General features: G+C 54.7%; 1 protein-coding gene and 1 pseudogene across 7 annotated transcripts; both read right to left on the reverse strand.

Annotated features, from left to right (window-relative positions):
• Positions 1-1317: 1317 nt before the first annotated feature.
• BRAT1 (BRCA1 associated ATM activator 1) lies at positions 1318-19250 on the reverse strand. 7 transcript variants are annotated; one of them, XM_003895669.4, is made up of 14 exons: positions 18992-19219; positions 17786-17928; positions 10781-10935; positions 8457-8604; positions 7109-7481; positions 6723-6842; positions 5509-5600; positions 5106-5224; positions 4749-4935; positions 4430-4503; positions 3300-3402; positions 3072-3170; positions 2708-2880; positions 1318-2228 (listed from the first exon to the last, which is right to left on the reverse strand). In XM_003895669.4, the coding sequence occupies exons 2-14, from the start codon at positions 17910-17912 to the stop codon at positions 1533-1535; spliced, it is 2466 nt and encodes an 821-aa protein (XP_003895718.2). In that variant the 5' UTR covers positions 17913-17928; positions 18992-19219; the 3' UTR covers positions 1318-1532. The 7 variants fall into 7 exon arrangements, with proteins under 7 accessions (XP_003895718.2, XP_017812056.2, XP_017812054.2 ...); XM_017956567.3 differs by having other exon boundaries at positions 8457-8601; positions 18992-19206; XM_017956565.2 differs by lacking the exon at positions 18992-19219 and adding an exon at positions 18963-18980.
• LOC116274823 lies at positions 14637-14732 on the reverse strand (annotated as a pseudogene).
• Positions 19251-20825: the final 1575 nt, after the last annotated feature.

Raw genomic sequence — 20825 nt, forward strand, 5'->3', positions numbered from 1 at the left:
CACAGAAATAAACCCTCATGATTAGTCTTTGACAAGGGTGCCAAGAATACACAGTGGGGAAAGGATAGTCCCTTTAATAAGAGAGGACCAGACTACTCAGGAGGCTGAGGCAGGAGAATCAGTTGAACCCAGGAGGCAGAGGTTGCAGTGAGCTAAGATTGCGCCACCACACTCCAGCCTGGACAAGAGGGAGACTCTGTCTCAGTAAATAAATACGTAAATGAATAAGAGGACCTAGGGAGACTATCTCTACAAAGATTTTAAAAATTAGTTGGGTGTGGTGGCATGCGCCTATAGTCCCAGCTACTTCGGAGGCTGAGGCAGGCAGGTGGCTTGAGCCCAGGAAGTTGAAGCTGCAGTGAACTGACCATGCCACTGCACTCCAGCCTGGGCCGCAGAGCAAGACCCCATCTGTAAAACAAACTAAAACATCACTGGGCGCAGTGGCTCATGCCTATAATCCCAGCACTTTGGGAGGCCAAGGCAGGCAAATTACCTGAGCTCAGGAGTTTGAGAGCAGCCTGGGCAACATGGTGAAACTTTGTCTCTACAAAGAAAATACCCCAAAAAAGTAGCCAGGCATGGTGACCTGTGACTGTAGTCCCAGCTACTTGGGAGGCTGAAGTGGGAGGATCACTTGAGCCTGGGATGTACAGGTTAGTGAGCTAAGATTGCATCACTGCACTGCAGCCTAGGGGACAGATCAAGACAAGAAAGAGAAAGGAAAGAAAGGAAAGGAAGGAAAGGAAGGAAAGGAAGGAAGGAAGAAAGGAAGGAAATAAATTGGCCGGGCACAGTGGCTCACGCCTGTAATCCCAGCACTTTGGGAGGCTGAGGTGGGTGGATCACCTGAGGTCAGGAGTTCGAGACCAGCCTGGCTAACATGGTGAAACCCCATTTCTACTAAAAATACAAAAAATTAGCCAGGCATGGTGGCGTGTGCCTGTAATCCCAGCTATTTGGGAGGCTGAGGCAGGAGAATCGCTTGAACCCAGGAGGCAGAGGTTGCAGTGAGCCAAGATCGTGCCACTGCACTCCAGCTTAGGCAAGAAGAGCGAAACTCCATCTCAAAAGAAAGAAAGAAAGAGACAGAGAAAGAGAGAAAGAAAGAGAGAAAGAGAGAAAAAGAAAGAAAAGGAAAGAAGGAAGGGAAGGGGAGGGAGGAAGGGAGGAAGAAGGGAGGAAGGGAGGAAGGGAGGAAGAAGGGAGGAAGGAGGAAGGGAGGGAGGAACAGTGCTGGGAAAACTGGATATCCACACGCGAATGAATGAAACTGGACCCTTGTCTCAGATCATTACTAAATTAACTCAAAATGGATTAAAGACTTCAATGCCATTTATTTTGAGTAGAAAATACGTCATTTCTTTAATACATCAAAATGTGGCATTTCTTGACCTTGCTTCTCTCCTGGTCCTGGCTTCCCCAGAGGATCCACTGGGCTGGGCTGGAGCCCTGGGGATGGCAGTGTCCCACGGAAGGACATGGCACTGCCTTCCTCAGTCCTGAACCCCAGTGGCAGAATCTGGTTCTACTTAGTAGCAGTCAGCCTCGTCCCCCTGCAGGAAGCCCCCCGTGGCCAGCATGTCCTGCAGGAGGGACTGGGGGCTCTTCTCCACGTGGTCGCTGCTCTCGGCCAGTGTGCTCCGCAGGCCCTCCAGGTCTAGGGACCTGAGCATGGCCAGCACAGCCTCAGGCTCCTGGTCCCCTGGGGGCTGGGCGTGCTCACCCGCCCGGCACCTCGGCAGGGCAGCCTCCACTGAGGCGGTGTTGGGGCCGCCCCCGGCCTCCCGCAGGCTGCTGTAGGAAGCAATCTTGTCCCTCAGGAAGAGGAGGAGGTCACAGGACTTCTGCGCCACGGGGCGGTCGCAGTCAAACAAGGCACAAAAGGCGAAGTCAAAGAGCCCCACGTGGCAGAAAGCCCTCAGTGCCTCGGTGAGTGGCCGGGCTGGGGCCACCTCGGGTAGGGCCACGGCATAGGGGCAGTGGGTACGTGGCGGCCCCAACGTCTGGCCTAGGAACACCAGCGCCAGCTCCAGGCCCTGGGCACGGACCTCCCAGTCCAGGTCCCGGCTTGCCGCCTGCAGCACAGTGGCCACGAACTGCTCCGTGTCCTGGGCCGCGTCGGCGTGGCCGTCCCGCAGCCACTCGGTGAAGACTTGCATGACCGCCCTCCGTGGGAAGCCCTCCGAGTCCACGGAGAGGATGTGCAGGAGCTCCGGGAACAGGCTCTGTGGGACAGGGAGCGGGTGGGATGGTCGGTGGGGCGGCAGGAGTGGGGCTCCCACAACAGGACCCCGGGGGCATCCGTGGGGCTGGCCCCGGGCATGGGCAGTCTAGGGCCACACCCCACTCTGGCACCTTCCTGTGCTATGCAGTGAGCACACTGCCCTCCAATCCTCAGTTTACCCATCTGTCAAATGGAGGTAACCATGTCTAAGTGGAGGGGTGCTGGGGAGACAAGGCGAAGAGCACAGGCCCCACGCCCAGCAGAGCCCCAGGGCCTCGGCAGTCACTCCCACAGGTGCTGCCCACAGCAGCAGCTGCTCCCACGGTGGATGCTGGCTGCTCACCCACCCGCAAGCAGTCGAGCACACACGATGGCCAGGTGGGAGCTGCTGGCCGAGGAACCCGCCACCTCCTACCTTCTGGGCCTCTGCGTGCTCAGGGCTGGCAGGGGCTGGTAGCCGAGGAACCCAGCACTTCCTACCTGCCGGGCCTCTGCATACTCAGGGCTGGTGGGGGCGTGCAGGCCCCGGCTGGAAAGTTGCCCCGTGGCGATCACTGCGCTCGCTCGGACATAACTCTCAGGGTCCTGGAGGAGCTGCCGGGCCAGCTCAGGCACCTCTGAAGCCAGGAGGGCGCATCTGAATTCGGCCTGTCCTGGGGGTCGAAGTGGCCACATGCAGCTGTGACCGAGGGCCGAGCCTTGCCGCCTTGGCCTCTGCCTCCACCCCCTTGTGGGCAGCCGACATGGCCCAAGTTTCTAGAGCCAACAAGAGGCTGCTGGTGTACCCCGGCTCAGTGAGCCCCCAGCAGGCGGGAAGGCAGCCCCTCCATCTGCCAGCACTCACCTCCCCAGTGCCTGCTCAGCTGGGTCAGGAACTCGAGGGCGGAGTCCCTCACCTCCCAGCAGGGGTGGCAGAGGCGTTTCTGCAGCACAGGGAACAGCTCTAGGGCGGGAAGGGGCAGGTCAGGGCGAGCTTGGGGCCAGGCTCACGCTGCCCTCGGAGCCGCCCAGTCCCTGCTGCCTCCACCCCTGCGACTCCAGCTCCGTTCACCCCTGTGAGGGGCTGCGTTACCTCTGAGGAACTGCGGGATGAGGGGGCCAAGATCAGAGCAGCCAGGGGTCTTGGGTGAGCTCAGAAGCCACCGGAGTGTGGCCTGGAAGGCCTTCTTCAGAACCTGGAGCAGACAGGGCGGGCTGTAGGGCCACAAGAGGCGGAGGGACAAGCTGTCTGCCTGTCCCCTCACCTTCCTCTGTGCTGCCCCCACTGCAGGGACAGAGATGGGGACAGGAAGTGCAGAGAGAAGGGAACGCTGGGCTTCCTTCTTTTTTAGAGACAGGGTCTCACTGCAGCCTCCACCTCCCAGGCTCAAACAATCCTCCTGCCTCAGCCTTATGAGTGGTTGGGGCTAGAGGCACACATCACCATGCCCCGCTAATTTTTGCAGTCAAATGCTCTACCCCTGAGCTACACCCCGGGGCTAATTTTTGTATTTTTTGTAGAGATGGGATCTTGCTATGTTGCCCAGGCTGGACTCAAAGTCCTGGGCTCCACGGATCCTCCCACAGCACAGTAATCACAGCTCTGAGCTCCACACCCCTCTCAGGCTGATTTTAATAAGGCAGGATCTGCTGCGGAAGCGGCTCCCCAGACTGTGAGCAGGAGGCGGCGGTGGCCCCCACCAGAAGACCCACCACCCAGGCAGCGGGATTTCTGCATCAAAACATGACCAATGACGCAGGGCACTTTTCCGTAGGATCTCAGGAGGCCCTGGGCCCTTCCTCCAAAGCTGTCCACTGTCTGCTCAGCAGCAGGCGGCACAAGGTCTGTACCCGCCAGGGCCCAGCTCCACAAGGGGCTATGGAGTGGGCACGTTCAGAAACGGTGCTTAGGAGAACCCGGAGCCCACGCCCAGGGCTGTCCTGGTGCCACTTCATTTCCCTTGTCCAGAATTCCCTGCAGGCCGCCTGGCCGGCGCCCCTGCTCCCCACGGCCCCACACACCCCTGCATGCTGATGTATCTTCACCAACAAGAGGCCCTGGGCCCGACGCATACAGCCACCTGTGTCATGAAGCTCTCTGAGCAGTGACTCTGTGGCCCTGTGTGAAGGCCCCGTCCCTAGAGGCCCGCATGGGGCCAGGGTGGAGTGGGGGGTGGGTCCCACTGCCTCTGCCTCCCTCCTCTCCTCATTCCCTATCCGTACCGTGGGGCTGGAGCCGGGGCTCTCGAGGCACTCCAGGAGGACAGCAAGCGCCTGCGTCACCAACTCCTGGGGGCCTGAGACAGAGGTGAGCAGATAAACCACCCCCACCTCCACCCCACGGCCCTCCCCATCAACTCTGGGAAGGAGCAGGACAAGGCCTCATTCGCCAGCTGAAACCTCCTGCACAGCCCCTGCACCCCTCAGCCCCCGCCCCAGAGAAGAAACACAGAGGGACAGCAATTCCCAGGCGCCTCTGAGCAGAAAGAAGAGTGGGGGCTTGGGTTTCGCCCAACACCAAAGCCGTACAGAACACACTCACCTGTCCCCTCTGACAGCGTCCCCAGGAAGTCGAGGGCTGCTCGCTGGACCCGGACGCAGCCCGCCAGAGTCCCACAGAGGTGGCCCCCCACGCTGGAGGCGGGGGCAGCCGAGCCATCACAGAGCCGCAGGACAGTCACTGCAGCCCCCAGCAGGGACGCCTGGGGCCACGGCGACGGGCGCTGGGGCTGGCGAGGGAGGGGAGCGTTAGCCAAGGTTGTGGTCCCACTGCCGGTGTGGATGCAGGGGCGCTGGGGCTTCGAGGCCAGTGGGGTGGGGTGCGGGGCGTCAGCCCAGGTTGCGGTCCCACTGCCGGCGTGGATGCTGCCAGGCTGCATGAGGGCGGGGCCACACCTACCAGCGGCTGCAGCTCCTCCAGGTGAGCCAGGGTGCGGCACAGGAGGCCCGCACAGGACGACTTGGAGGCCAGGAGCGCGTCCACCGTCGTGGCGTCGTCTGCCGTCCCGTCCAGCAAGCCTGGGGGCCAAGCCAGGAAAGAGCTCCCTTAGAGAGCACTTCTGCCTGCCCACGGTCGCCAGCCACCCCCTGGCCACCACTCGCAGCAGAGGCCAGGACCTGGGTGCAGAGCAGCGGCTCACCAGGGATGATGGCCACGGCCCCGGTCCCCTTTCCTCTTAGTGGGAGGCCTGGGTGTGACTAAAGTGGGATGGGGGTGGCGAGTCTGGTACTCCCATCCATCTCCCCTCCCCCAGCTGCAGGGACCCAGGTTCCGCCCTCCCAGCCCTTTCTGAGCGGCGTACCTGGGGGTCCGGGGGCCTGAACTGTGGCCTTCAGGACACAGGCCAGGGGCTGGAGGAGGACCTGGAAGGCCTGGGTCCTCAGTGTCTGTGGGCTGGAGACACACACACAGTGAGCACCGTGACCCTGGCCATGAGGCAAGCTGGCTGTGCTAACATCCCCAGCAAGCCTGGAGCAAATCAGGGAGGGGGTTGGGACACCCCGCCAAGAAACAGTTTCTCTGCAGGCCACTGGCCAGGGGACGCCATGGGACAGAGAGTGGCGGGGAGACAGACCTGACCAAGGAGATGAGCCTGATACTCTCAATGTCCTTAGGAGCAGACACTGAGGGGTCTCCTGGAGGGCCCGGCCATGCACCCAGAGAGAGGGGCAGTGCCCACTCAGGCGGACAGGGACGGGGTGTCCCCAGGTGTGCACCGCGTCCACTTTGTAGGAGGGACCTGCCCTCATGTCTGGGTCCAGGTGGGGGCAGTGCCCGCTCAGGGGGACAGGGACAGGGTGCCCCCAGCCTCCTGGGTGTCCCCAGGTGTGCACAGCATCCACTTTGTAGGAGGGACCTGCCCTCACATCTGGGCCCAGGTCGGGGCAGTGTCCCCACAGTGCATTTCTGCAAGGCCGGGTCTGTTCCTCCGTCCTCCCCGTCTACTCTCCTAAACATTCGGCGATCCCGGAGCTCAGAGCCGGGCTTTCATGGTACCCTTGGGCCCTTTGGGCAGCGGGTCCTGAGGTCATGTCCACCCCTAATGTGAGCCCACCCAGAACCCTGGCAGGCCGTCCACGGCCTTCCCACCTGTCCTGACCCAGGCACTGCCGTCCACCGCCCCCAGGCCCCCCATCTGCATGGTGTACGTGCTGGGGAGCTCCAGCACCTCCAACCAAGGCTGCGGTGGGGGACAGGTGGGAGGGCAGCGGAGCGCAGGGCCTGGGCAGGACCATCCCGCTCTGGGCAGAGCAGCTCCGGCCATCCTTCTTACCTCTGGGGATCTCGCAGAGCTTTTGTCTTGAAACAATTATTCTGTTGCTAAAGATCCTGCAGAAGCCGCCAGCCTGCACGACTGCCACGCGTAACCCACGCATGGCCCAATCACACCCCACACGGCCGCCTGACTGTCCCTGGTTTCCGGAACTCCCCTGCCTTGAGGGCTGCGCTCTCAACCTCCCTGCCTGCCCTGGCTCCCAACACCCGCCTCGGCATGAAACGCACCCCAGCCCATACCAGTGCTCGAGCTTCAGGATCCCCAAAGCCAGGGGTCCCACGTGGGTGGGACCCAGGCAGCTCAGAGCCTGCGCCAGCATCTCCCACAGGCCGCCGTCAGAAGAACTGAACACAGGAGAACTGCAGGGAGACCCCAGAGAGAAATTATCCCCCATCCCCTAAAACCCCATTCCAGGCCTGGCTGAGAGACTGCCATGGCCCCAGCGCTGAAGGTGCCCAGCCCAGGACAGGCCTTTCCCCCCGAGGGTTCCAGGGTCACCCCGGTGCTGCTTCACTGCAGGCCACATCCTCAGGGAGTCTCTGGCTGCCAGTGGGACATGCCCGGGCATCATCTGAGGAAAACAATTGCCCACCCAGGCCCCCCAGCTGCGTCCCGGGGGCCTGACCGAGCCACACAGAGAAGCAGGTCCACGAGCGAATGTGCGGCGGGGATGGGGTCTCTCTCCAGCAGACAGGCCACACGGGGACTCAGCCGCACCCACAGGGCTTCCGTCCAGGGGCTCTGGCAGCGCCCGAAGGTCGTGGTCAGGACGTTCAGGGCCTGAGTGACCTTGGGGGTGGCCGTGCAGCACAAGGACTCCTCCACATGATCTGTGATCTTCTGGGCACACGCGGGCCAGTCATCCCCCCGCAGGCAGGGGTGCCCCTCGGCTCCACCTCGCATGGACAAAGCCAGGACGTGCACCAGGAGCTGACTGGCCGCCGAGGCCACAAACAGGCTGGAGTCTCCCTGTAGGGAGAAGATGGTGTCGACTGCACCTGGGCAGGGGATGGGGCAAGACAGGAAAAAGGGGATAAGCCAGAATAGAGCCAGGGGAGGCAGACAGCAACCTTAATCCAGGACTCCAGGGCCTCAGGGAAGATGCAAACAGCAGAGGGCACCCCAAGACGCCCCCAAATGCCCCTCCACTCAAAAGCAAAAGAGAACAGGAACTGAAGCTCCCTAGAGACAACCACCTTCCCCCCAGCTGAGCATTAAACACACACAGCTTGTGATGCTTCCCAATTCGTTCCTTGTTGTTTTTTGTTCTTGTTGTTGTTGTTTTGAGACGGAGTCTCGTTCTGTCGCCCAGGCTGGAGTACAATGGTGCAATCTTGGCTCACTGCAACCTCCACCTCCTGGGTTCAAGCCATTCTCCCACCTCAGCCTCCCAAGCAGCTGGGATTACAGGCACCTGCCATCATGCCCTGCTAATTTTTGTATTTTTAGTAGAGATGGGGTTTCACCATGTTGGCCAGGCTGGTCTTGAACTCCTGACCTCAGGTGATCCACCTGCCTTGGCCTCCCAAAGTGCTGAGATTACAGGCGTGAGCCACTGTGCCCGGCCTTGTTTCTTGTGTTTTGAGACAGGGTCTTGCTCTGTAGCCTAAGCTGGAGTGCAGTGGCTCAACCACTGCTCACTGCAGCCTCCACCCCCTGGACTCAAAAGATCCTCTTGCTTCAGCCTCCCGAGTAGCCAGGACTATAGCCATGCGCCACCACGCCTGGCTCTCAAATAGTTTCAAAGACTGAGTCCTCACAGCTGATCTGTAAATGGCTGAGAAAGCCGTCTCGGCTCCTAGGGCCTGACTTGCAAACCAGAGGACACTGGACAGCAGTACTGTCACGGTGCATTCTTCACAACAACCCTGCGACATCGCACAGACCAGACGCTCAGATTCAGCAAGGTGCAGTGACTCCCCTGGGGTCACACAGGCAGGATGAGGAATGGGGTGGGGTGTGGGCGCACTCACCGTGGTCGGCCAGGAAGCGCAGGGCGCTGGCGTGCTGTGCCAGGGAGCGCAGGCCCTGGATCCAGCCACTGCGCACGGTGGGGACGGCCCAGGCTGCTCGGCCGAGGGGTCCTGCCTCCCCAAAGAGCCCTGGTAGCAACTCCCCCTGCTGGGAAGCAAAAAAAGAGGTGAGGAGGGGCCGGGCGCGATGACTCGCGCCTGTAATCCCAGCACTTTGGGAGGCTGAGGAGGGCAGATCACGAGGTCAGGAGTTCAAGACCAGCCTGACCAACATGGTGAACCCCCGTCTCTACTAGAAATACAAAAATCTGCCGAGTGTGTTGGCACGCACCTGTAATCCCAGCTACTCAGAAGGCTGAGGCAGGAGAATCGCTTGAACCTGGGAGGCAGAGGTTGCAGTGAGCCAAGATCGCACCACTGCACACCAGCCTGGGTAACAGAGCGAGACTCCGTCTCAAAAAAACAAACAAAAAAGAGGTTAGGGGACCTGGCAGGTTTCCAGGGATGTGGAGCAAAGCACAGATGGGTTTTCAGTTTTCCAGGGCTGGTGGAGGCACTTTTGGAGGACGCTTTCATGTATGTATGTATGTATGTATGTATGTATGTATGTATGTATGTATTTATTGACAGTCTCACTCTGTTGCCCAGGCTGGAGTGCAGTGGCACAATCTCGGCTCACTGCAACCTCTGCCTCCCGGGCTCAAGCTATTCCCCTGTCTCAGCCTCCCGAGTAGCTGGGATTACAGGTGCCCGCCACCACGCCCAGCTAATTTTTGCATTTTTAGTAAAGACAGGTCTTTACCATGTTTGTCAGGCTAGTCTCGAACTCCTGACCTCAGGTGATCCGCCTGCCTCAGCCTCCCAAAGTGCTGGGATTACAGGCATGAGCCACCGCGCCTGGTCTGGAGGGCCCTTTCCTGCCAGCTGCTGACAGACAAAGGCCCCCGGATTCACTGTACAGCAGCGCCCTAGGACGTCTTGGAAAGTCTGTCCTGCAGCAGGATGGTGCCTGGGTGGGCTGCTAGGGAGTCTGCAGGTGCTTAATTGGGGGGCACCATGAATGGCAGTAGCTAACGGTACTGGATGTGCCTTCGAGCAACCTGGCGAGGGCCTGTGGGGCACCAAGAGAAGCCGTCGTGCTAGACGGGCAAGGGCCCTGAAGCTCAAATCAAGCATCACCTAACAGACTCAGCGCTGCCTGTTTGGAGCTGGAAGACACAGCTCTGGAGGGCTCTCGAGCTCTCATGCCTTGTTGCTACATAGAAATTCTTGGCTGGGAGCAGTGGCTCATGACCAAGGCAGGAGGATTGCTTGAGGCCAGGAGTTTGAGACCAGCCTGGGCAACATAGTGAGACCCCATCTCTACCAAAGATAAAAAAAGTTAGTCAGGTGCATGCACCTGTGGACCCAGCTACTCAGGAGGCTGAATGGGGAGGGTCACTTGAGCCCAGGAGGTCAAGGCTGCAGTGAGCTGCCACTGCACTCCAGCCTGGCCAACAGAGCAGGATTCTGTCTCTAAAAAACAAACAAAAAAAGGCCGGGTGTGGTGGCTCACGCCTGCAATCCCAGCATTTTGGGAGGCCGAGGCAGACGGATCACTTGAGGTCAGGAGTTTGTGACCAGCCTGGCCAAAATGGTGAAACCCCGTCTCTACTAAAAATACAAAACTTAGCTGGGCATGGTGGCACGTGCCTGTAGTCCCGGATACTCGGGAGGCTGAGGCAGGAGAATCACTTGAACCTGGGAGGTGGAGACTGCAGTTAGCTGAGTTTGAGCCACTGCACTCCAGCCTGGGGTCTCAAAAAATAGTAATAAAATAAAATAAAAAATAAATAAAATTAGTTAATTTTTTTTAAAAAAGACATTCTCATTAGTCATTCATTCATCTGTAGGCTGGGTCGCTGGAGGTGCAGGATGTGCGGTCTCGTTTGGTCCTCATGACAACCCCATGGCGCGGCTACGACTTCCATCTCCGTCCTAGGGAGGGACGGAAGCCACGGCGCGGCTACGACCCCCATCTCCGTCCTAGGAAGGGACGGAGGCTTGCGGCTGTGGGAAGGTCAGACAGCTGATCAGAGCTGGGAGCCAATCCCAGTCATCTTATTCCAAAAAACCTCAACTCCTTAGCCCCAGCAACACTCTGGGAGAATTTTTCAAAGGGGCTACAGTCAGGGGTAAAAGCATGCAGTTCTGGCGAGGACACAGGGTTGGGGCAGGCCGCTGGAACTTGGGATGGTGATGGCTACAAACGCCCCACCTGGCTGCAGGAGGAGAAGGTTGCCCACCTCTCCACGGGACACTCGGGTGGGAGGCCCCAGGCTCACCTGAAGATACTGGAAGCAGTTTTCCTGGGCTGCGAAGGTTCCTGCCAGGCGCAGAGAGAAGGAGAGGACCCCGGGACTCAGGTCCTGGACTTTCAGCACATGGGACAGCAGCTCCACCAGGCAGGGGTGCCCCTGCAGCAGCACGAGACTGGACTCTGTGGGGACAGCCCAGCCTAGGGGTTACCAGGGGCACAGCACCAGGTGTCCCCCTGGATGACCGCTCTTCTCCTAGCAATTCCCAGACCCTTTTCTTGCAGGGTGTTAGATTTAGGGATCCAACTGGGAAAAAAATATTTGCAACAAATACGGCAAATGACTCATAATTTTAATTCAGTAAGGGCAGAAAAACTAGAAAGTTTAACAACAGCTGAAAGGCGGAACATTTTCACCTTTCACAACAGGTGAATGGCCAAAGATGCTGGAAAAAATGTTCTGCCTCACTGACAGTGAAAAAGAAATACAAATAAAAGTGAAAGACCAGGCTGGGCGCAGCGGCTCACGCCTGTAATCCCAGCACTTTTATGAGGCCGAGGCTTGTGGTCACTTGAGCTCAGGAGTTTGAGACCAGCCTGGCTAATATGGCGAAGCCCTGTCTCTACTAAAAATACAAAAAATTAGCCGGGTGTGGTGGCTCATATGCCTGTAGTCCCAGCTAATCAGGAGGCTGAGGCAGGAGAATCGCTTGAATCCATGAGGCAGAGGTTGCAGTGAGCCGAGATTGCGTCACTGCACACCGCACACCCCAGCCTGGGTGACGGAGCGAGATTCCATTCCAAAAAAATAAAAAATAAAACAAAAAGTAGAAGAGCATTTTCACCTTTCAAATGGGTACTTTTCCTTAGCGCTCTGTGCAAGGAGGTACAATGGAACAGGCATTCCTCTCTAGATGTGACATCCTGTATTTCTATACCTAGCTACGCTATTGCTCAAAAGCACCAGTGGCGAAAAAGATATTTTGAGGCAAAGGCTGGGAGAGTTTTCCAGTGAGAGGCTCTTGTAGAAAGAATGTGGTTCAGTAAGAAGGAGAGGGAGGAGCATGCAGAGGAGGAGAACCAGGCCAGGACTCAAAAAGCACTGAGTCCACCTGAATCAGCACCGCAGGCTGGGCGAGGTGCTCATACCTGTAGTCCTGGCACTTTGGGAGGCCAAGGCAAGAGGATCACTTGAGCCCAGGAGTTCAAGACCAGCCTGGGCAACATAGCAAGACCCTGTCTCTACAAAAAAATAAAATAAAATAAAATAAAACAAAAATTCGCCTGGAGTGGTGGCACACATCTGTAGTCCCAGTTACTCAGGAGGCTGAGACGGGAGGATCGCTTGAGCCCAGGAGTTCAAGGCTGCAGTGAGCTATGAAGGCACCACTGTACTACAGCCTGGGCGACAGAGGGAGACCCTGTCTCTAAAAAAAAAAAAAAAAAAGGCGGAGCGCGGTGGCTCATGTCTGTAATCCCAGCACTTTGGGAGGCTGAGGCAGGCAGATCACGAGGTCAGGAGATCGAGACCAGCCTGGCTAACACGGTGAAACCCTGCCTCTACTAAAATATAAAAAATGAGCCGGGTGTGGTGGTGTGCGCCTGTAGTCCCAGGTACTCAGGCTGAGGCAGGAGAATTGCTTGAACTTGGGAGGTGGAGGTTGCAGTGAGCCGAGATTGCACCACTGCACTGCAGCCTGGTGACAGGGCAAGACTCTGCCTCAAAAAAAAAAAAAAACCTCACTGAGTTCAAAACTAAAAACTCATTGTTGAAGTTTTTGAAACAAAACAGAATTAAAATACTAAACAACAATAACAGAAGCTCGTGATGACCGGAAGGTCAAGCGCTCTGAGATCCTTCAGTTGCCTGGATAGAGAATGGAAAGTCTAATTAACTTCAGACTTTTAAAAAAAATCCAGTTCTCATGCTAAAAATGTAAGAGTAACCACTAAAGAACATAAATAAGCCTGTGGTCCCAGCATCTTGAGAGGCCGAGGTGGGCAGATCACCTGAGCCCAGGAGTTCAAGACCAGGTTGGGCAACACAGGAAGATCTCTCTATAAAAATTCGCTGGGAGGCCAGGCACGGTGGCTCAAGCCTGTAATCCCAGCACTTTGGGAGGCCGAGATGGGCGGATCACGAGGTCAGGAGATCAAGACCATCCTGGCTAACATGGTGAAACCCCATCTCTACTAAAAAAATACAAAAAACTAGCCAGGCGAGGTAGCGGCGCCTGTAGTCCCAGCTACTCGGGAGACCGAGGCAGGAGAATGGCGTAAACCCGGGAGGTGGAGCTTGCAGTGAGCTGAGATCTGGCCACTGCACTCCAGCCTGGGCGACAGAGCCAGACTGTCTCAAAAAAAAAAATTCGCTGGGCGTGGTGGCACGCATCTGTAGTCCCATCTACACTGGAAGCTGAGACGGGAAGATTGCCTGAGCCCAGGAGGTCAAGGCTGCAGTGAGCCGTGATTACACCACTGGCCTCTAGCCTGGACAACAGCGCAAGAACTTGTCTAAAAAAAAGAACATAAATAGAATGTATCACTTCAAAACCAGAAGAGGAAAGATTAAAAAAAAAAAAAAAAGCTTTATCAATCTGATGGAGGGCAGAAAAGGAGGAGGATAAAGGCACAAAGATAAGGCACAGGAAATTAAAAAATACAAAAGAATTCGAATCTAACGGTAGCCTCGACAAATTAAAGAGATCAAACTTATCTGTTAAAAGAAAGAGTTGCTGAGATTAAATTAAACACTGAAAACGAGCAACGTGGTGTTTCTAAAAGCAATAAAATGCAACAAAGGGAAAGGCTGGGAGCAGGAGAGAAAAAGACACAGCAGGCAAATTCTAACTTTAAAGAAGCTGGTGTAGCAACAGTAATAGCAAACAAAATGGGCTATAAAGCAAAAAGCAGTATTCACTCAGAAGAAAGTTCACTGATCACACAGAGAAATTCCAGAAAGATACAACATTCCTACATCTATGTATATCTAACCTAACGTCAAAACGTGTAAAGCAGCCTGGGCAACGTGGTGAAACCGTCTCCGCAAAAAAATACAAAAAATTCGCTGGGTGTGCTGGTGTGTCCTTGTAGTCCCAGCCATCCAGGAGGCTGGGATGGGAGGATCACTTGAGCCCAGAAGTTGAGGCTACAGTGAGCCGTGATCACGCCACTGCATACTAGCCTGGGTGACAAAGTGAGACCCTGTCTCCAAAAAAAAAAAAAAAAAAAGCCAGGCACAGTGGCTCACACCTGTAATCCCGGCGAGAGGCCAAGGCGGGCAGACTGCTTGAGCCCAGGAGTTTGACACCAGCCTGGATAACACAGTGAAACCCCGTCACTACAAAAAATACAAAAACTTAGCCGGGCATGGTGGTGGGCTCCTGTGGTCCCAGCTATTAGGGAGGCTGAGGTGGCAGAATCATCTGAGCCCAAGAAGTCGAGGCTACAGTAAGCCGAGATCATGCCACGGTACTCCAGCCTGGGCAATAGAGCAAGACTCCGTCTCAAAAAAAAAAAGAAAGAAAAAGAAAAAGAAAAAAATATGTAAAGCAAAAAAAAAGAATGCAACTCAAAGAAAAGTCATGAATCCATGACCTTGGTGTAAGCTTTTTACACACTTCTCAGAAACAAGCAAACAAATTAGCAAGAACATAGCAGGTCTGAACTAATGAACAAGTGTGGAAACTACTCTTTCCATCAAGTACAGCCCAGGAGAAATGACAGAGGCTGGGAGGGAGGAGGAAACAGGGACTCACTGTGAATCCAGACTCGGTTTCTTTAGGAGAACAAAATTCGATTGTGCTGATGATTCCAGAGCCCTATAAATTTACTAAGAACTGTTGAATTGATACCATTTATTTATTTATTTTGTCCTTTTCTCATGTCAGACGGGTCACGTACCGACATCATACCACAGTTCCACGGTGCCACATCTCACACATGCACCTGAACACTCAATTATCATGCTTAGGCTGGGTGTGGTGGCCCTCCACTGTAATCCCAGCACTTTGGGAGGCCAAGGCGGAGGGATCACCTGAGGTCAGGAGTTGGAGACCAGCCCGGCCAACATGGTGAAATCCCATCCCTACTAAAAATACAAAAATTGGCCGGGCATGGTGGCAGGTGCCTGTAATCCCAGGTACTCGGGAGGCTGAGGCAGGAGGATCGTTTGAACCCAGGAAGCGGAGGTTGCAGTGAGCCGAGATCGTGCCACTGTACCCCAATCTGGGCAACAGAGCAAGACTTGGTCTTGAAAAAAATATATATATATATCATGCTTACAAACTACAGAAGGATCTGGTACACGTTAAGTGGGTGAATTGCAGGGTATGCAAATTATATCTCAATAAAGCTACTGAAAAATACTTCTTAAAATTTGAATACAGGCCGGGCATGGTGGCCCAATCCTGTAATCCCAGCACTTTGGTAAGCCCAGGCGAGAAGACTGCTTGAACCCAGGAGTTCCAAGCCACCTGGGCAAGATGGTGAGACCTCATCTCTATGAGGGAAAAAAAAAAAAAAATAGCTGGGCCTGGTACACACCTGTGATCCCAGCAACTCAAGAGAATGAGGCAGGCAGACTGCTTGAGCCCAGGAGGTCGAGGCCGCAGTGGGCTGTGATCACACCATTGCACTCCAGCCTGGGTGACGGAAAAACCCTGGCTCAAAAAAAAAAAAAAAAGAAAGAAAAAGAAAGTAAAGAAAAACTGACTACAAACTAGGCCACAGTTGAAGACCTTCAAATACCAAAACATCAAACTCATACAGTGAAATCTCTAGAACACGGAGAAAACTCGCCTGGGTCCTGTGTCTCAATAAAAGTCTCAATAGCTATAAAGACTCAAAACATGTATTTTCTAACCTCCATAAAATAAATTAAAAATCAATAATAAAAAGACTGGAGAAATCCACATTTTGAAACTAAATGATATTCTTTTAAATAACTTGTGGGTAGAAAAAAAATCAGAATGAAAAGCATGAAATACTTAGAACTAAATTACAACCAAAGTACTGCATAGTAAAACTGGTAAGATGTAGCTAAAGTCATACTTCTAGAGAAACGCACTCTTAAGTACATATACACACATATATACATACACATATACACACACATACATATACACACACACATATATATGTATTTTTTTTTTTTTTGAGACAGAGTCTCACTCCATTGCCCAGGCTGGAGTGCAGTGGCGTTATCTCAGCTCACTGCAACCTCTACCTCCCAGGTTCAAGTGATTCTCCTGCTTCAGCCTCCCGAGTAGCTGGGATTACAGGCATGGACCACCATGTCAGGCTAATTCTTGTATTTTTAGTAGAGACGGGGTTTCACCATGTTAGCCAGGCTGGTTTCCAACTCCTGACCTCAAGTGATCTACCTGCCTCAGCCTACCAAAGTGCTGGGATTATAGGCATGAACCACCGCACCTGGCCTTAAATGTATGTATTAGAAAACAAGGAAGACCCAGATATTTAGCTCAAAAGAGGGTAAACGGCACTTTGGGAAGCAGAGGCAGGTGACTGCCTGAGCCCAGGAGATCGAAAACAGCTTGGACAATACAGTGAGACCCCATCCTAAAAAAAAAAAAAAAAAAAAAAAAACATAATTTAAAAATAAAACGAGTAAAAGAACAGGGTAAACCAAAAAAAGGAAGTAAAGAATAGCAGAAATTAAAAACATGCAGTCTATCCCAACACAAGGATCGACCATGAGAATAAACATTTCCACGCAAGAATATTTATGTAAAACGAAAGCCATGATGACACTATTTTTTTTGAGACGGAGTCCATTCTCAGTCGCTCAGGCTGGAGTGCAGTGGTGCGATCTCAGCTCACTGCAACCTCTGCCTCCTGGGTTCAAGCCATTCTCCCCTCAGCCTCCCGGGTAGCTGGGATTACAGCGCATGCCACCATGCCTGGCTAATTTTTGTATTTTTAGTGGAGACAAGGTCTCACCATGTTGGCCACGCTGGTCTTGAACTCCTGACTTCAAATGACCTACCTGCCTTGGCCTCCTAAAGTGATGGGATTACGGGCGTGAGCCACCATGTCGGACCTATGACACTACTTAAAATGATGAAAAATGAGAAATATAAACATCTAATAATAACAGTGGAGTGATTCGATGAATTATGGTCCACTCCTACAGCAAATAACACGTAGTCAATAACTAACGTATTACATGGAGAAAACACTCACTATGATGGCAAGAGAGAAAGCAAGACACCAAAATTATATTCACAGTATGACCTCATTTTTTTCCCAGAAAAATACAGCTTTATGATGTGTTATGAAAAAGGCTGGGAGGAAATTAAAAGGTTAATGGTTTAATTTTCCTCTTTACTCTTTTGTTCATGTTTTAAATAACATGAATTACTTTTTTTTTTTTTTTGAGACAGGGTCTCTATCACCCAGGTCAGAGTGCAGTGGCACAATCATAGCTCACTGCAACCTCTACCTCCCGGGTTCAAAGGATCCTCCCATCTCAGCCTCCAGAGTAGATGGGACTACAGGTGCGCCACCAGGCCCAGCTAATTTTTGTTTTTTTTTTTTTAGATGAGGTCTCGCTATGTTGGACCAGGCTGGTCTCGAACTCCTAGACTTAAGCAATCCGCTCACCTCAGCCTCCCAAAGTGCTGGGATTACAGGTGTGAGCCACTGCATCCAGCCCCTACTTTCATAATCAGAAAGAAAACAAACCTGATGTTTTAAACACACTAAATACAATGAGAACAACAATAAAATAAGTTTGTTCACGCCTTCCACAGAACTGAACCTTGGGATGCCCTGATCGTGGCTGAACTGGCTGACTTTCAAGCTCTAACTCTCCAGATAATTCTCTCGGGCTTCATCTTGACTTGCCCTCAGTCTGCCACAGATAATCTCTACGAAGTGAAGGAAAGACATCTGATTTGCAGTTTCTGCCCTTCTTCCAGGACAGGAGAGTCCCCACCCGGTCCCTGCTCCCTGTCCCAGGCTCTGCGTCTGGTCTCTGGATAGACAGTAAACAGCAGCACCACCTCCTTACCTCCTTCAGTGACAGTTTTAAACCAGTCCAGCAGCTTCTCCAAACAGGTGTCATCTGCCACCGGCTGCCTGGGATCTACCAGAACAGCACAGAGAGCAGGGAGCAGCCGGGAGCATTCGGGGTCCATGGTGAGGCCGCAGTCCCTGCAAAGGCAATGTGAGACCCAAACCTCAATGCCCACTGCAGACCCAGCTCGTTCTAGTCACAGCAGCCCACCATGCCTGCTCAGGCCTGGGAAGAGGCCCCAGAACTTTCATCTCAGACCAGGAGAACCATGATCCCCAGACCAGAGGTCTATTCTGCAGGGATAGATCAAAGCTTTGGTCTAGGTGGGGCCCCGAGCGCTGGTGCTGGGGCTGAAACGGGCAGATAAGAGTCTGGCTGAAATCACAAGGCTTCCAGAGCTGAAAGTCTGTCATCCTTGGGCTTTGGTGCAGTAGGGGCAGCAGCGTGGTGCTGGCCCAGGCTGCAGGTGGGCCGAGTCAGGGGTATCTTCGAGTTCCGGGGTCGGCCATGTGTGCAGGGGGATATCTATCCATGCCCCAGGGCCAATCTGGGCTGGAAAGTGTCTGTCCCTCCCAAAGTCAAGTGGTGGCTGCATTTGAGGTCGTAAAGCCAGCAGGGGGGTGCGGAGGGGAAGGGGCGACTGTCCGTGTGTCTGTCCCTCTCAGGGTCAGTGTTGGCTGCATTCGGCGTTCTGCAGTCAGCAGGAGGGTGCAGAGGGGAAGGGGAGCCTGTCCTTGTGTCTGTCCCTCCCAGGGTTAGTGGTGGCTGCATCTGACGTCCAGCAGCCGGCGGGGGGAGGGGGGTTCGGCGGGGTGCGGGGGGCCCGGCGGGGTGCGGAGGGGAAGGGGCGCCTGTCCCTCCCAGGACGGGGTGTGCATCCATGCGTCCGGCCTCGGGGGTGGGCGGGGTGGTCAGTGGCTCTGTCTGACCGGGGCATCGTCTGCCAATGTCCGGGGAGGCTGCGTCCCCGGGAAGAGGAACCCTCCCAACACTTTGGAGTCGGTTTTGGCCGCGGGAGCCAGGCCCGAGGGTCCAGAAAGGGCGCCAGACCAGGCGGCCACAGTCGGGCTGGGAAGCGAGCGTAGGTCGCGTACACCCCGGGCTGGGCTGCTCCCTGGCCCTCCCGCCCCCTCGGCCGGGCCTCGGCCTCCCCACGCCCGGCTACCGCTACCGCGACCCCCCAGCCTCCGCGCGCCTCACCGCTTGGTTCCGTCCTCCGTCGCAACCACCCCTTCCCCAAGGCTCCGCCTCCGGACTGTGCCACCTGCCAAGCCTGGAGGAGGCGGAGGACGGAGACGGCTGGCGTGGGGAACCGAGACAGCTCTCCTGGAGCCCCCTCTGGAAGCCTCGAGGGCTCACACTTGAAGGAAGGAGTTCAAGCTGAGAGGGACAGGAAGGCGCCAAGCCGGCCCTCCGACTCATCACCCCCGCCAGGCACCCGATGGTACATGCTGAGCATCCGGTGGGTGGGCGGGGCGTCCCGGGGGCGGGGAATCTCTGAGGAAGGCGCGGCGTTGTGTCCGGAGGGGCGGGGCCTCGCCTGCAGGGGCGCCCTGTGTGTGCATCCGCCGGAGCGAGAAAACCACGTGCCGGAGAGAAGCGTCCCGATCTGTGCACCAAAGCCCTTGGTTATTTGGCTTAAGGTTCTCAAATTAGGTCCTCCGCGGCCGCCCTGTGGCTCATGCCTGTAATCCCAGCCTTTTAGGAGGCGCAGTTGGGACGATTGCTTGAAGCCAGGAGTTGAGACCAACCTAGGCAACAAAGCGAGACCCTATCTCTTACAATTAAAAAAAAAAAAAGCCGGGCGCGGTGGCTCACGCCTGTAATCCTAGCACTTTGGGAGGCTGAGGCGGGTGGATCACGAGGTCAGGAGATCGAGACCATCCTGGCTAACACGGTGAAACCCTGTCTGTACTAAAAATACAAAACATTAGCCGGGCGTGGTGGCGGGCGCCTGTAGTCTCAGCTACTCGGGAGGCTGAGGCAGGAAAATGGCGTGAACCTGGGAGGTGGAGGTTGCAGTCAGCCGACATCACGCCACTGCACTCCACCCTGGACGACAGAGTGAGACTCCATCTCAAAAAAAAAAAAAAAAAGAAAGAAAGAAATGTGACATGGCACGTGTACATTAAATATGAGATTATCAGCAGGGTGTGACACACACCCCATAATTAAACGTATTACTAGTTATTCAGGGCCGGGTGCAGTGGCTCATGCCTGTAATCCAAGCACTTTGGGAGGCAGAGGTGGGCGAATCACGAGGTCAAGAGAGTGAGACCACCCTGGCCAAGGTGGTGAAACCCCGTCTCTACTAAAAATACAAAAATTAGCTGGGCGTGGTGGCATGCACCTGTAGTCCCAGCTACTCGGGGAGCTGAGGCAGGAGAATCGCTTGAATCCAGGAGGCAGAGGTTGCAGTGATCAGAGATCGCACCACTGCACTCCAGCCTGAGCCACAGAGCAAGACCCTGTCAAAAAAAATTTAAAAAGTTATTCGTTGAAACTCACTCATGTACACCCCGTGGAATAAATAAACGCTATAAATAGCCTCAGCTCAGAGTTTTCTTCCCGGAGAGTTGAGGTTAGGACTGGTCTGGCCTTCCAATAAGTTATGAAAGTCTTTCGGAAGTTTATGGAATTCAGAATCACAGATGAAAGGTCATAGATAGGCACAGCTCTATAATTAGGTAAGAGAAGGGCAAGAAGTTTGCGAAGCCCAAGAGTGGGAGAATGGCAAGAGGAGCTTATGCACAGGGAGCACGGAGAGCAAAGCTCCCTGGATGAGACCCTGAAAACAAACACAAGTTTATTATGTGTGTTTGATTGAAGTAGGGTCTTGTTCTGTCGCCCAGGCTAAACTGCAGTGGTGCCATCATAGCTCACTGCAGCCTCGACCTCCTGGGCTCCCAGCGATCCTCCCACCTCAGCCTACCGAGGAACTAGGACTATAGGATGCACCACCATGCCTGGCATTTTATTTATTTTGTTTTATTATTTTTCGAGAGACGGGGTCTCGCTATATTGCCCAGGCTGG

This window comes from Papio anubis, chromosome 4 (genome assembly GCF_008728515.1).
Source record: "Papio anubis isolate 15944 chromosome 4, Panubis1.0, whole genome shotgun sequence".
Taxonomy (NCBI): Eukaryota; Metazoa; Chordata; class Mammalia; order Primates; family Cercopithecidae; genus Papio; species Papio anubis.